This window comes from Numenius arquata, chromosome 3, assembly GCF_964106895.1.
Source record: "Numenius arquata chromosome 3, bNumArq3.hap1.1, whole genome shotgun sequence".
Taxonomy (NCBI): domain Eukaryota; kingdom Metazoa; phylum Chordata; class Aves; order Charadriiformes; family Scolopacidae; genus Numenius; species Numenius arquata.
Window position 1 is genome coordinate 10,252,188 of NC_133578.1, and position 16,161 is coordinate 10,268,348.

The window sequence follows — 16,161 nt, forward strand, 5'->3', positions numbered from 1 at the left end:
CTTACACAAATAAACATCCTTCACTTTCTCTTTTTGGAATTACTTGATAAAATCTTACTATTTACTTCTAAACAATCTGCTACAAGACCTTTCTTTCCAGGTTTTGAAAAATTATGAGTATTTAACAACAAACATGATTTCTTCAAACATCTCCTCCATGACGTTTGAAAGATGAATCAAACACAATCAACATCTATTAAAAAAAGCCTTATGATTTAGCTGATAATGACAGTCTAGAAATCTTCCCTCCTTTGTGAGCTAATTCTATTTTTGATCTATTAGATAACTAAATGTAATTATTATCTACTCAATGATCACAGGTTACAATGTAATTAAAGCAGATTTTATTGCAATTTAAGGAACAAAAATCTTAAGAAGTTTGGAATTAAAACCATTCAACCTCATGCTATCCTAATGTGATCCTACAGCTGGACAACAGCCCATCCAACTAAACAAGGATTCACAAGTACTATTTTGTGCTGACAGAGCTACTTCCAATTTAAAAACAAAATTGAAACAGAAGGACAGAGTCACTATCCTGACCATTTACATAGACACAACTGTTATAATACTGTAAACATGGCCTAGATTAAAGTATCTTTTTTTTTCCTCCTTCCATATAGATCAACTATGCCACTATGAAAGTCTATATAATAACATTAGAAAAATTATTCTACTTCAAGCTCAAAAAAACCAAAAACCAAACCAAACAAAAAAATAATCATGAGAGCCTCAGCTTTCTCCAAATTAGAAACTGGAAACAAGATAAGATTTACTTTGATTGGAATTATTTTTGCCCTTTGTTTGGCAAGTCCGTAATGCAACATTTCTGTTGCCAGAACAAAGACTTTGAAGTTACTTGAAGTCTAGTATTTAGTGCTCTCATGCTAGCAAGTACTGGAAAAACTGGCCAAGAATCTGTCATCTCAAACACATTCTTTTTTAGTCCAACTGCTATGTTTTAAAAAGTGTATTCCTCAATCAATTAAGTGATGTTTTCTCTTCTTTTTCTGAAATGAAATTCTAGCCCTCATCACAGCAGAGAAAAACTTCACCATCACCAAATGAACAGCATCAAAAAGAAACAGGCCCCTCTCTTCTGGTCTGTTTTACATTCCTATCTTTTGAATCCTTTGGGGCCCAGGTTCAGAATGCTCATAAAAAATACCTTACAAAAAACCAAAAGTTGAAAGCAAAACTTGGGCTTTCCATATATACATTTAACTTCAGAAAATCCTATTCAGATGTGACAAAAGATTCAATGCAAGAAGTTGCAAAAATTCTAAAAGAAAATAAAAAAGGAAGACCTTTTGCTTGACCTGGCTTTTTGTACAACACAAACTATTATTTTCCACAAGCAATTCCTGCACCATAACATTGTTGAAATAGCTTTCAACCTTTTTCAAAGACATGTAATCCCAAAGCAGAGATTTCAAACAAGTGAAAACAGACACTATTCCTTGGCAAGTTTCTCCTAAATTTGTCCGTTACCCTTTGCAATTTTTACTTCATTTCTAATCTGAATTACTGTCATCTCGGTTACCAGCTATTAAATCTTGCTATATTTTTGCCTGCCACATGAAAAAGCTTTTTATGATCAAGAATTTCCGATAAAAACGTGCTTTCACACCTACAGAAAAGCAAGTCATAAAAGCTGTAATTACTTTTATGATGGCATTCTAGATTACACCTGTGCTATATAAAGTGTAGGCATCATACCGTAAACATTAGTCTTGGCATCAGAAAGTTGAGTAGCTGAACAAAACCACTGCAAGATCATCTCAGTTCACTAGATAGTCACCTTTCAGCTGCAGTAGCTCTTATTCCAATAACCATTACTGATATTTAATATTCCCTCTTCTAACCTTTAGTCCTGATCGTAACCATAAATCTCACTGTATTGTCCCCTTGAGAAGGGAAGGGTAGGTCCATAGACCAGAGTTGTAATAATGAATTCAGACAACAGACTAATCTTTCACACTTGCTGGTCCTCTTTTAGGAAAGTGGATTTCTCTTCCAATTCCAATGCATAATGATTTAAAGGTGACCTGCGAAAGAGCCTTCATCTAATAGCCGCCTTCTCCTTCTTCCAGTTTCTATGGATAGATAGGGACACTTGTGCACTTTCTCCCCTGGAAATTCACTGTGTGTTCTTCTAGACCGCACTCGTGCCTTGATGCCTTAAGAGGTCTCAGGAACTAATCCTGCCGTTAAGAAGATCAAGTGCCAGCTGTAGAGGATATAATCCTGACAGAGCTCATGCATTTAATGAAGAGCTGTTTGTCTGATGATACTCTGAGCAGCGATGAACAAATGTCAAACCTTTATCTACCATGAAGATGCACGTAAAAACTAGACATTTCCAGAGCAGAGTGTGTGTTTTCATTGCTAATTACAAGAAGTAAAAAAGACAAGTTCTGAAATGCAGGCGTTTAAATTGAGGAGATTAATTGCCATTTTGATTAATTACAAGATAAATAGTCCAACTGCTGATAGCTTCAAACAAACACTTAGTCTGCTCAGGATTTAATAGCCTGTAAGCTACCTTGTGACTTCTGTTTGATAGCATGGAACTCCACACTTTCTGTGCAGGCAGTTGATACAGTTTACCTACTCCTAGAGACTACATCTAAAGGGGTTTCAATCTGGTATGTTGGCATTTGAGACTCGTTCTAAGAATGAAGCTCGATATGTAACTTAATTGGGACCTTCTCATGAGAAAACCCAGGATCAGAGGCATTAAAGAAAATTACCCTCCACCATCTCATTACTAAAACCACTTGCTTCTTGATCATAAAAATCCAACATACTTACAAAAATATCAGTAACAGTTTTGATAGCCTTCTCTTTTCTTTGCATAAATTCATCATCCTGCAAGAAGTTAACAGCGGTGATTAAAAATACCAGGAATGGAAATTAAATCTCAAGCATCATAATGAGTTTAGCAAACAAAATTGTCACATAGTTTCTAACTGAGCTACCCAATTATTTGGTAAAATGTTAGTGATTTCCTGTAACACAGAAAAGTATTTGCTTCTCTCATCAGGTAGGTAGGCGGGTCTTTAAAACTGTATCCAGATCAGCAGTATTTCTGCTCTCAGCTTATGCACTACCTGACATAAATGCAACCAGCCCACTACTGGGATCTCCAATCATTACTACACTATGAAGAAACGAAGCTGGGATGGGCTTAACGCAGAAAAGCGAAGTTTCCCCTACTTTTATTATAGTTTCTAAGCATTAAAAACAATCAAAACCAACAAATCAAACAAAATCCAAACCACCTCAACCGAATAAAATCCAGCTGTCTTCCCCAATAATGGGGACATCTACCTTTAATGCTGTTACTGAATTAGAGACCAAACTTGCGTTCTAGTTTTTAAACATGGAATTGCCTTAGGATACGCATGAACAGAACTGATGGCTCTGCACTAAAGGCACAAATCCAAGCTTGTTCTGGCTTTTCTCCTGCACCAAGGAACCTTCGTAACATTACTGCAGGACAGGAAGAGAGGATCACAATGCTGTTCTAAGCATGTAACTTCAAAGTGGGCAGCATTTCACTACCATCAGAAGGAGAAGGATATGATCAAGGTACCTCAAACAGTGCAAAATTAATCTTACCATTACACTTCTAAATAAAACTCCACTTCTCACTCCTCTGGCAATCATATTTTACAGAGACAAATGTATTTCCTTTTAACCCAAACCTGTCCCTCTCTGTCTTTCCCCAAGTTCAGTTTTTGAATGAACTTTTTTTAGGAATCTAGTTTTCAAGAATAAATTTTGTGGTTTGGATACAGAGAGACAAGAGCTGACTTCGAGCGCTCTAAAACAAAACCCAAGTCACAGAGCATTAAGAGTATATAAATTTTCATTTCGCTAGATCAGCTTCTCCACAGCAGGCCGGGTGTTCTCAAATATATTTCAGGCAACCCAGCTCCAGTCACACTGTTTGCCTGGATCCAGTGCACGAAGCTCTAGATCCACTCCAGAAGTGAGCTACCTGGCAAGCCAGACTGACTGAAAAGTACCAAATATTGCCAAAAGTACCAAATAGAAAAACAAAGGCAACTGTTAAGCAAAAGTTAACCAGTATCTATGAACTCTCTGTCATAACAATGTTTTAATTTTTTTCCCAGCTGAATTTGTGCATGGAGTCCTCTAGGACCTATTACTAAAACGATAGCAAAGGCGCTCTGGTATATTGTCCTGGTTTCAGAGCTGTGACGCTGGTACTTCACCTGAGCATTTGACGTATTGTAACAGAAACACGAACTGGCCTGATCTTACCTCCGGTAGTCTATGAGTTTTTTGAAATTGTGATATAGAGTAAGACCGGATATAGTCTCCCATTTCTTCCCTTGTTTCTATTGCACGTTTCACCAGCCACTGGGGGAAAAAAACAAAACAAAAGCAACACGTTTGTGTCAGTGGAAAGCGGAAGAATAACAGCAGCAAACACCAAACTACCGCATAATTATTTTTAATACAGGATAAAAGCTAAAAGCACATTTTAAGCACACAAACAAGAACATCTATTTGTAAATATGGTAACTCAGGGTCCTATTCCTAACAAAATGACTCAGCATTAGCTATTTAAAAAACTGAGCTTTTTATTACACAGAAGAAGAGCAAAGTAGAGCAACCAGATAATGTATAAACTAAGAAACCACAGGGCTTCTCTTATAATCAAAGTTTTATCAATGCAAAAGCTTAAATATTCTTCACCCTATTAAACTATATTGAACAACACAAACCTCAGTGAGCCATACTGTTCATACTACAGTGGGAGTCAAAAGACCAAACTGCCTTCCCTTATAAGCTCCTTGGAGCAGAGTGTGCTATTCCAAAAAACTCCACTTTTCTGAATGTTATTTGTAAATAGTGTATTCCAAATCTAGTTATTTTGTTGCATGATTGCCCCTTTACGTAGCCTGCACTGTAACTTCTCATATACTAAATTGCTTTTACTATAAGAAATTAATTAGAGTGTAAGTATGGAAAGAGAAATCTATTGCAAATTTCAACTATTAGGAATTCTTACTTGAAAAATTCATTTATAAATAAAAACATATGAAATCTTCACAAGCGTAAGCAAAGTCCATTGAAATTTTGCCAATATGAATTTTTGTAATCAAAAAAATTGCATCTTCAATAAAATCATTCCAAAAAGAAACAGGGGGGAAAAGGGAGCATCTGTGGAATAGAAATGGATGGGGGCCACTTCAAACATTATTCTTTTAGCTACAATCTTTAAGGAGGAAAAAAAAAGTTAAAAATATACCCCACCCCAAAAAAAACCTCTGAATTGCCCTCCCAAAATAATCTGAGCGGCATAAACCCTACCTCTAGCACAAGAAATCTACTATTTAAGCTAAAAATATGTTTTAACAAAGTACATCTATAGTATTCATTGTTACTAATTGTTAAACATGAATGTTATATTATCAAAATAGAGAATAATACACAATATAGAAAATATGCAGCGGTAGTTGACGAAACAAAGTGATGTTAATTTTCTGGCTTTTTCTTTTCATCTACACCATGAAATAACATGCACTCCTCACAACTCACGAGACCAAAAGCTCAGCTGTACCAGCCAGCACAACATTCATCCTATCCTATGTTCAAAAATCTCAAAACCCTACTGTACTCTAAAAGCTATCAACGTTGTTCTTCTACTGAGCAGACCATACTGAATAACTAATAAATCCCTCAGTTCTAGGAAGCACTGGATTTACAGCATGTATACAAAAATGTGATTGTACTCTGCATTGCATACAGGTTCATCCCTTTCTACTCCAAAGAAGTCCTTAGGAGCACATTTTAGAACAAATGGATACTCAGGTGGCTTTTATACAGTCTGTGGGTTATGCTATGGTCATCCTTCCTCAAAGCAAGCTTGAACCGCTCACAGTACCCATCTCTATGAGTCTGAGCGGGAGGAGACGGGCTGGAGCTCTGCTAGAATTTGAAGCAATTAGAAGAAGTTGAACAGAAAAATGTTCTGGGCTCTCAGTGCCTGGACCCAACACTGAACTCGCCTTGCATCATTAGTTTGTTATACTCTGACAGAAGACACCACTTTGAACACGACCTCAATCTCATTAATCTTGGCTGTACCCCAGGTAGAAGGCATTACAGCTAGATTATATGCATTTCTATCAAATTTTCCTACTATAGATCACTTATTGCTTTCAAAAACTACAGTTCCACCATGAAAAGACGTATCTTCAAGCCTATGAAGTATTCAAGAAGAACCACATGCCCGTAGAAGGAAAAAAGACTTCTTCTGACATTTATAAGACCACACAAAAAGCCACAAGAGATTGAAGTACATTTTAAACAATGCTGGAGAAGATAAATCTTGTGGGCTGTTGACAGGCTGTGCAGGAGGTCACATAAGAGATCAGATCAATCTTGGGATCCAAGTTTAAACTAGGAAGAGTTTTCTGTGCTATAACCATGAACCCCTGGAAAGTGAGGGGAAGATGATGACAAGAAGAGAGATGAAAATGCAAGCTGTTAATTACAAAGCACATCTCAACAGAAGATTGTACATACTTTTCCCTGGGAACATAAGCAGATTTTACTAGGAAGAACAGCACCATTTCTGCCCACTGGAATTTTTTTTTAGTCTTTTTCTTTTTTAAGTTCTGCTACAGTGTTTGGCAGTGAGCCAGCTCAAGCTAATTTCTTCCTGTTGGGAAGGATTAATATAAATTCCGTCCCATCAAGTTCACCAGAGTAGTTTGCAAAGTCCAAGAACTATTGGGACACAACGCCAGGCTTCTGCAAGATTTGGGGACTGAGATGAGAATTACAGATAGCAAGTGAAATGCCGAATTTAAGAGGACACTTTGTAAAGTGTCATTATCAAATACGTAATTCCTACATCCCATGGTGTGATCAACCTATTATAGCACTCACACGGTCTTTTTCAGAGCAGAGTATACTGGTGACACCAGTAAAAGTTTTCTTGAAAGTCTAGCTTGGTTGGGACAAAATGAGGAAATAACAATATCTGGAGTAAGCAGAACTTTACAGGGACCTGACAGAATGCCACAATTTCTAAAAAAGATCCTCTACATACAAAAAAACCCTGAGCTCATCAAGAAAGACTTCTTCATCAAGTATGGATTAGATATACCACCTACTGGTCAGCTACCAAGAATCACTGCTCTCAGAGAAAGCCGATTTCCTTCCTGCTTATAATTAATCTTTCTCCTTTGTAGAGGTAATATCACAGATCAAGATTTCAGATAAAGCAGGTCAGAGAAAAGAATACCTAGTGCTATAGTTTTTACAGCAGGAGTAATAGTTCATGTTCTCACTTTAGGAGAGGAGTTATTTCTCCCACCAAAGAACTCTTATATTTGATAAATGTAACCATTCATTATCATCAAGTGACCAGGGCAAGAAATTAACCTGAGTTGGGATTTTTTTATTTTTTGGTGGGAAAATACAGCTTCAGAAGTAAAAAACTCACATTAACAAGATACAAACTTTCCACCCTTGGCAGCACAAGCACAGCTTGAAAGCTGTGTAACAGTAGCGCACACCACGTATCTTTGTGGGGAGTGCAGTTAAGTGTGGTTTTCCTCAGGAGCCCCCTACTAGAAGATAAAGAGACAACAGGAAGTTTTCTCCACTTCTTACAAACTGGAATTTAGATTGAACTCTTACTTGCTAAATTCTTTCACAGGCAGGAGGTAAGGAGTTATTTAATGAAAAAGCAGCTTGCTTAACAGTCTTCATTCTCCCTATTTATCAAAGATACTTTTCTGTGTGCAGATGAAAGTAAAATCAAAAAATGGTAACAACATACCAAGGATTCTCAAGATACCACACTAAGGGGAACACACCACGTGTTAGCTTAAACCTTATAAAATGGGGAACTACGAGCGTGCACATGGTAAGTGATGCTCAACAAATACACAGCAATAGGATCACGTCAGAGCAATTTATTTTTCCACCCATACAGTTTTTAAGTGATATGAACAAAGGATGAATTATGCTTAAAGAAACAACCCCAACTGGCTTTCACCTTATTGATATCCTTCTGATTGAATGACTATCTGCATAACTTACTCCATAAACTTAAACACAGACTGTAAAATGTTTGTTCTACATCCTAGTCTGGCAAAGTAGATTATCGGGTTCCGAAACAAGCTTAAACTTTAAAATTCTTTGAAGTGGAGTCAGATTCTGCCTTTTGTCGAATCCCTGCTTAAAGAAACTAAAAGTCTGTTTTGTGTTTTTCTTAAATGTGGATCAAACAATATTTAAGAATTGTATCATCCATAACGTCACTCAATTCTTTAAAAAAATTCATTTAAACTACTTCCTCTGTGATTGTTCCTTCCAAAGTTAAATAAAGAGCCAAACAATAATACAGGTCTTTGTTCAAATGTTTGTGCAAGTTTTACGGCTTTTTTCAGCAAGGTATCGATACACCACAAAATTATTACCTGTACAACAGGAAATATATGAATGAAATCCAGTCCCTGGATCTGATGTGGTTCCAAACGATGAGGACACTTCATTTTTGGTAATACTGACACAATTTTTTCAGTTAAGGCACTATCATAAAACAACAAAAACACACATTTATATATGCTACAATTTTCTTTTGTAAATTACAATTTATTTTTGCAAACACAGTTAGTAGTTAGAAGGTTCCCTCTAGTGGCTTCCATCGTATACAGCTGTGAAAAGCAATCAAACTTTCATTTACAAAACAGCTTTTACATTGTACTATATACATTGTCTGCGAAGAGGTGATTAAAGCGCTCCCTTGCAGGCTTCTACCTTGTGATTTCATTTTAAAATCTGCATGTCTGGTCAGATGAAAAGCCCATGTAAGATGTACCTACAAGCACCTCTGCATATTGTAATACATGCACACATGAAGAAACACTAGCTTTAAAAACAGTTATATTAAGTAAAGGATACACACTCAAAGAAAGTTCAGAATCAAATGTAAGGACTTAATAATTTGTTTATCAGAACTCCCAAAATATATCTTGACATTGCTACTGAAACTTTATGAGTTTAAATACATATTATACCTAAAAGCTAAATGCACAATATACTTCACATGGTTTTCTAGTGAGTAAAACTGAATTTGCTGGCAACCATCTCGTTCTTCAGCTCAGGTAAGAGCTGGTAAAGCGAAAGGATTACCCTGACACAATGGATTCATCTACAAGAACATCATCCTGAATCCCTTATTTTAAGGCAAGGTATTTTTTTGCTGCCAATGCTGTCAAGCACATTTTTAAAGCAGGTGTCAGCACTGTGGAGGAACACTGTAGTGGGAAAACTAAAACTATTTTTCCATGAAGGAAAAAAATTAACTGGCCCAGTACTGCCCAAATGGACAACTGATACTCTGGAAGAACAAAAGGGGAGCAAGAGATATGAGAAAGAGACCGAAGTCTGGGGACAGAGCCTGAAAAGTTACACTTCTTAAGAGAAGTGAAAAATTTGCCATAATTCTTAAAGGGCAATTTCCATTATGGCACCATGCTAATGTTCTACAACATGAAAATAGCAGCACCTCTCTGCATAATCAAAGCAAATGCAATTTAAAAAAAAAAAAAAAAAAAAGTTCTTTATCCAGTAGATGCAAGATCGTCCCTGAATGTATGTTTCCATGTTTATCTCAACCCAGCAATTAAATAATAGGACACCATCAAAGGGTCTTCAGAATAATACTGAGAAAACACAACTTTTCCTTATCTTGAGAACTTCACAGAAGCACTGAGCCACCACCAATATAAACATTACACTGATATCAAAATAGCCTATGCTTGTGTGACTCTGAACACTTCAAATTTACAAATAAATCACTGTTGCTGTTTTGGGAGAGGAGCCTGGTTTTTGTTTTGCCAGTTTTACATCCACTCAGCTGGAAAGATAACAGAACATTTTCAGAACAACTTAACTATTTCCTAACCTGCTGTTCTTAAGGATAACAAAGACAGCAATTATAAAATCTTGGCAATTGTAAAAACTGCCACCACCATCTTCATGCCTAGTCTCTGCTTAATTCTGTGCACTTAATTACATAAAGCATTGTTATCTGTGATGATTTGAGTATCTCCAAGTTAAATGGCAATAACCACAAAACTTTATTTTTAAATGTGTTACAGTCTTGCCAATGCTAAATGACTTTCAAGAAAACAGCACTAAAAATGTTCTTTTCAACTACATTGAGCAAACAAGTCTCTTCACGCAACTGTAACTTGACTGGATATTCTTACTTCCTGCAAATTTTAATTACGGCTCTTTTATCACAGAAATGCATAAAGAAATAACATAGTTTAGAATGTATTCCCTTTTCTCAGCATAAACAATTTTTACAACCTCCCTACTACAGGAATTATCTGGCTTATGAGCAAATTCCATGCATAAGAAATGAATCAAACCAAAATGGCCTCATTGGGTCACTAACAGGAAGGAACTCCTCCTCTTCCTCCTCACTATGGGGCAGGTAACTGTTTCAGCAACAGCAATATGCTTTAAATTCTGCTGGCTGATGTCTACAATTCCAACTCAGAACCACAAAGGAGAATCAGGGGTTATAAACACAGCAAAACTGCAGACATAGAGAACTCAAGGAAGGTCTTCTAACGTTGCACTCCAGTTTCCAGCAGCGTGGTCTCCCTCTGCCCTTTGTTTTGGCCTCTGCATCATCCCCTTGTGCCAGCACAAGCATCTGTGCAGCTGCAGAGAGAACAGGATCCAGGAACTGATTCATGTTAAAACTATTTTCCCCCATTTTTTTTTTTTTGGTAGGTTTTAATCTGGATCAGTTCCCAATCCAGTTCAATGTGGAGCCACGTAAACCCTTTCACTGCTAAGTAGGGATATAAGAACATGGCAGACCAGAGGGGAACAGCACTGCCTTTTTTGGAATAAGCTTCTTTTTGGTTTTATAGTTTGTGGAACTACAGTCTGAGAAACCCAGAAAGCAGTGAAAAGTTTTGCAAATGAGTGGTCTTGAAAAGCAGGAAATTCAGACTGAAAATCTACCTTATAAACAAGCAAATACCAGGTAACTTCCCCACCCCTACCCCACCCGCTTCTTCTTTCCTAAGAACTAAAAAAAAAAAAAAAACCACAAACCACACTTGCCATTTACTCAACTTACATTTTTTGACCAATAGTAGAGTTTTCCTGAAACAATAAATCAACATCGATGTCAAAGTTGCATGTAGTGATACACCACGTCATGCCGCCTACCACCTAGCAAAGGAGCAACAGCATGATTAGTTCCATTTTAATTTGAAGAGGTGAAACCAAATACATCTTAAAGGCTTTATTTATTTTAGAAACTACAGCTTAGTATTTTCTTCATCCTCAATATTCTTATATAGAGACTGAAATACATACAAATAATGTATATTTATCAACTTCTGCATATAATACACATATACAAGACCACAGGAAAAAAAAAAAAACCACCACAAAACAGCAGCTAGTGGCATTCTAAAGTCCCCTCTTAGCTTTATACATTAGTTTTGAAACAAATCTCAGATTAAAAAAAACTAATAGATAAACCACAACAGTGTGTTAAATGTATGCTCACTTTTTAAAGTGACCATATCAAAATTTTATCAAGGCTCATAATTTCCGTATTCACATATTTACCTTTATATATACACCTTTACTGCTATTATTCTTTGCTTGCTGACATATGCAACACCAAGTGCTAGGCACAGTATCAACATAGTAATGGAAATTCACAGCTCTCTAGAATTCTGTATTTCAGGCCCTATTCCTACAGATACTTAGGCATATTTAAACTCCTGATCCATTTCATCAACTTTACATAAATTCCATAAATATTTATGACAACCTTGCATAAACATAGACAAGATAACCTAAATGTATGCCAAGGCAAAGAACAGAAAAAAGGGATTAAAATGTGGAATAACTTACCAACATCACACAGCAAATTGGGGTGCTCTATACAAGGTTTTCTAACACATTCCTGCTCTCACATTCCCCTCTGAAACAGTCAACCAGTATCCCTTTTATACCAGCAGCTAGATTATTTTCAAGGGCAATGCTCATTTTTGTAAAGGTTGGGCACTGTCATGAAATGGTAACTGTGCAATTACATTTAGGCAAGTATAAACCTGATGCATCCATTTCTACACTTAAATGCAACAGTATTACATCCCGAGGCAGCCTCCTTCTCACTGCTTTGTGTCTGTGTGCACAGCCTCCTGAGCAGGTAAGGTCAGTAACGCCACACAGTTTGAAGAAACTAAAATTGCATTGCAAAGTAAGGCTGTGCTATGATGAAAGAAACAGCAGAAAACAGAAGAGTCCATTTCAAGGCTGCCGTAGTTCTGTGCTTCCAAACCTTGGTTCAGGAATTTCTCACAGAGTCAGCAATAAAACAATTCAGAACTCTTGTTTCAACCTGAACTTTGCTCACTGTCAGTGTCACATACTTCCTGACTAGGACAATGAAAGGCCAACATACATGACATTCTAAAGATATGTAAAAACAGCCCCAAAGTAAGCTAAGCTAACTGTTCCATTCTTACACTGAGCCTCTCAAGACAAATATTTCCTCATTTCTCATTAATGAATACTTCTTTTTAAAATTACCACGCTATCTCCAAGTATCAAATCTTTCTAGCTATTCTAACTGCAGTTGAGAGAAGGGCTCATATACTTCTTCATATATTTTCTCATAGTTTTATATATATATACGTAATTTCCCCATGTATGACTAACTTAGGCCGTAACACCCACAAAAAAAGCACACCAGCAATCTGCTGGCATCCAGTTGTCTCCTTTAAAACAGGCCTTGCTGCACAGAATCATTTTTCAAGACTGAGGAGGAGGTCCTGTGTCTGAAACTGGGAATTATTTACATAGGAAAGCCTCATGTGTTCCAAGAATCTTTTTTTTTAATCACCTATAACTGCTAAACTAACCTGCAAAAAATACGTCACCTTCATATACTTAAAAAAGGTTTTAAAAAATACTACATTGGTCTTACCTTGTCAAAGGGTGATAATCCTTTGATTCTTGCTCGAAAATACCCAGCAGCCACCAACAGTTCCAAAATTTCAGTCAACTTGATGTTTTGTTCCTCATCTTCTCTTGTTTCAACCTGGCAAACGAAACACGCAACACTAATTCAATGTTTCTCTTTCGTTCTTTGAACGAATATTCTCCAAACTTTACCTTAACGCAGAGCACGTATCAGAAAAAACCTTCACTTCCATCAGCAACTTGGTCGTTAGTTTGAAAGACATTAAAGAAACAGGTAATGCATTTCTACATGGATTTAACATCACATCTTTTTCACCCAGTTAAATACTTTAATCTGCTTTTGCTGTTCAAACTCCTGGTCCGCTGCTTGCCTCCAGCCAGACAGATTGCTCCTATTGCCATAAGACAGTTAATTTATTCTCCGTGTTGTACATTTCTTTCAATTTCAGGGTTCTCAAAACTCCACACCTCGCATTAATGCTTCTATAATATTTTTAGGAAAACAGGAGAAGAAATTCGCTTGGAATTCCACCTTTTGGGGCAATGCAATTTTCAGCAAACCCAAAGCAGGGCAGTAACAAAAAAGTTAAACTCTGACGGGCAGCCTGGATAGTCCGAGCGCTCCAAAGCCCCATCAGCACAGCACCCTTTGAAGAGCGCTCTTGTCCCCGTGTGATGGGGTGAAACCCCGCAGCTCCAGGGCTAGACGTGATTTTACCGGGGGCACAGAGCACCCGGACACCTCAGACCCACAGGCGGCCAACGGGGCTTCAGCTCTCCCCTTTAGAGGCTGCGGGCACCCACCTCCGCGCCCTCCCCCCCTCCCTCCGCCCCTCTCTTCCCCAAAATCTGCTCGACAGCTTCCTCCTCTCCCTTCCTTTCCCCACGGGGACCTGAGAAGAGGGAGACGGGGGGACGGCGAGGCGAAATGCCGCACGGAAGGTGACCTACACAGGCGCCGCCCGCAACCCCACAGGGCCCGGCTCCCCCCACCCCGCCGGACCCCACCTCACGGGGCGGGGGAGGCCGCAGGGCCCAGCCCGCTGTGCAACACCGACCCCCGGGCTCCCGACGGAACCCTGGCCCCGCGGGGAGGGGAAGGAGCAGGCAGGGAGCCCGGGGGAAGCCGGTGCAGCGGGGCCGGAGGAACGACTGCACCTCCGCCGCTCTGCCCGGGAGAGACGCCGCTACGGTACCTCCTGGGGGGCCTGGTGCTCCTGTCCCCTGGGGAGCACCATCGCCCTCCGTCTCCGGCAGCCTGCGCCCGGCCTGTCACGTCCGCTCCCCCCGCCGCAACGCCCGGGCGAAGGGGGTGTTCCCAGCCGGCGGCTGCCGGGTTCCCCCGCCCCCGCTCAATGGTTCGCCCGCACCCTCCTTGCGTACAAGCGCATCCGGGCCGTGCCATTCGCGGCCAAAGGGGTGCGGGGGGGGGGGGAGGGGGGGGGAAGGAGGGCGGGGGCTGCGCGGCTCCCCCGGCGGCTCATGTGACTGACTGCGCGCAGCGCAACCGCCGGCCCGCCCCTGCCCGCGCCCCTACCGGCCCCCCCCCCGGGTGCTCCCGTGCCCAGGGCAGGCCCCTCACGGCCCGCCGCCGCCATGCCCGCACACCCGGGCGCCTCTCTGGCCGTCCCTCCTTCCCTTTTTTCCTCTGTTGCAAGGGGACCTGAGGCCTCTCGGCAGCATGGAGGGCAAGTCACCGAGAGCTCCGTGAGCTGAGAGATGCCTCACGGGCTCTCGTGCCCCACAGGGCACCCACCGCCCCTGATCAGCAGCTTGGTCGCGTTAGGTGACCTCGCAGCTGAGGGGAATTTCACTGTTTTTATTGTCCTGCGCGTGTGTCCCACGCTCAGGAGCCCTTGCACCGGGCGCTACCTCAGCCTCCTGACAGCGAGCGCGCGGTGGGGCCTGTGTGGAAGCGCAGCCCTGTTGGGAAGGTGGGCAGCTCTTTGCCGGCAGGGACTGGGTGTGCTGGAGCCTGGCTTCCCGTCCCACCTTGGCCATGCAGGAGCTCGGCCCCCCCCTTCCCGTGTTGGCCAGCACCAGGAAAGGCCCGGTGGCCCAGTGGGTGTAACTTGCCTGGCCAGGGGCTGGAGAGCTGCGCCCAGGCACAGCTCGGTCGCTAACACGCTTTGGACTCAGGAATAAAATTGCACCGATGGACAAGGGTTTATGGGCTGGTAAGAGGCTGGTAGTAACCGAACCCACAGCTTGGGTAGCTGTTCTTGGCTTCGGAAATACCTGACAGGGGTCTCTTTTCAAGTCTACTACCCCAGGCGTTTATTTTCTAGGCTCTTCGCCATACACAGAGCATTATAGAAGATAAGCTTTGTGTTAGGCTGCAACTAGAGACATCTCGGGGAGGCGAAGGAACAGGAGAAGCCACGCAAGAGCCTGGTCTCCCATCAGTTGGAGGGCAGCACGGCGTACACGAGCCAGCCTGTAATGACTGCTGCCCTGACAGAGGGATCAAAACAATAATAATAAAAGCAAAAATATGCCAGACTGGCTCAGGCCACGTACTGTTGTAACCACAGGCCACGTCTTAATTAGAGTTGCAGAAAGCTGTTATGCAGCCCCAGAGGCTAACATGCTCACCAGAGCAATGCAAGCTTTCTGCTTTTTGTCTGCCTTCTCCTCCCAGAGAACTGTACGGCTCTAATTTAATTGTCATGGAGAGGAAGACTCAAACAAACAAACAAACCAAAAACAGAGAAGAAGAAGGGCTGAAACAGAGGAGCGTTAGGAAGGGATGTATGTGACCTTCAGAGGCAGTGGCCAGCACAGGTTCATAACCACTGAAAAGAAACATCAACTTGGAAAAAAGCTTGCTGAGCCATGATATGGTCATAAAAATCATTTTCAAAGAAGCACATTAAATAAAAGGATAAATAAAAAGCCAAGGGCAGTATAAACTAGGGGCTTAAGTAGTAACTGAGTATCAGACAAGGCAAGGATCAAACTTAACCAGGAAAACTTAACTGTTTCTTTGGCTTTTTAAAGCACAGTAGAGGAAAGACAGGAGACAGGGCTAATTAACTCCCAGGGACTTTAATACTCATGCAACTGGCACCCAAAATTACAAAGCTGGCTTGGAATTATATACTTGCAGGACGGTAATAGGTTCTTTTCATTTGC

At 40.5% G+C, this 16,161-nt stretch overlaps 1 protein-coding gene across 1 annotated transcript in view; it reads right to left on the bottom strand.

Annotated features, from left to right (window-relative positions):
* The window catches only part of CCDC93 (CCC complex scaffolding subunit CCDC93), a 47,779-nt gene extending 33,439 nt beyond the window's left edge, over positions 1 to 14,340 (bottom strand). The window contains exons 1-6 of the mRNA XM_074145081.1: positions 14,223 to 14,340; positions 13,031 to 13,144; positions 11,162 to 11,256; positions 8,475 to 8,586; positions 4,294 to 4,392; positions 2,815 to 2,871 (exon numbers count right to left, since the gene is read on the bottom strand). Coding sequence (XP_074001182.1) covers positions 2,815 to 2,871; positions 4,294 to 4,392; positions 8,475 to 8,586; positions 11,162 to 11,256; positions 13,031 to 13,144; positions 14,223 to 14,264 — 519 coding nt within the window. The 5' untranslated portion in view covers positions 14,265 to 14,340. The remainder of the gene's footprint in view (positions 1 to 2,814; positions 2,872 to 4,293; positions 4,393 to 8,474; positions 8,587 to 11,161; positions 11,257 to 13,030; positions 13,145 to 14,222) is intronic.
* Positions 14,341 to 16,161: the final 1,821 nt, after the last annotated feature.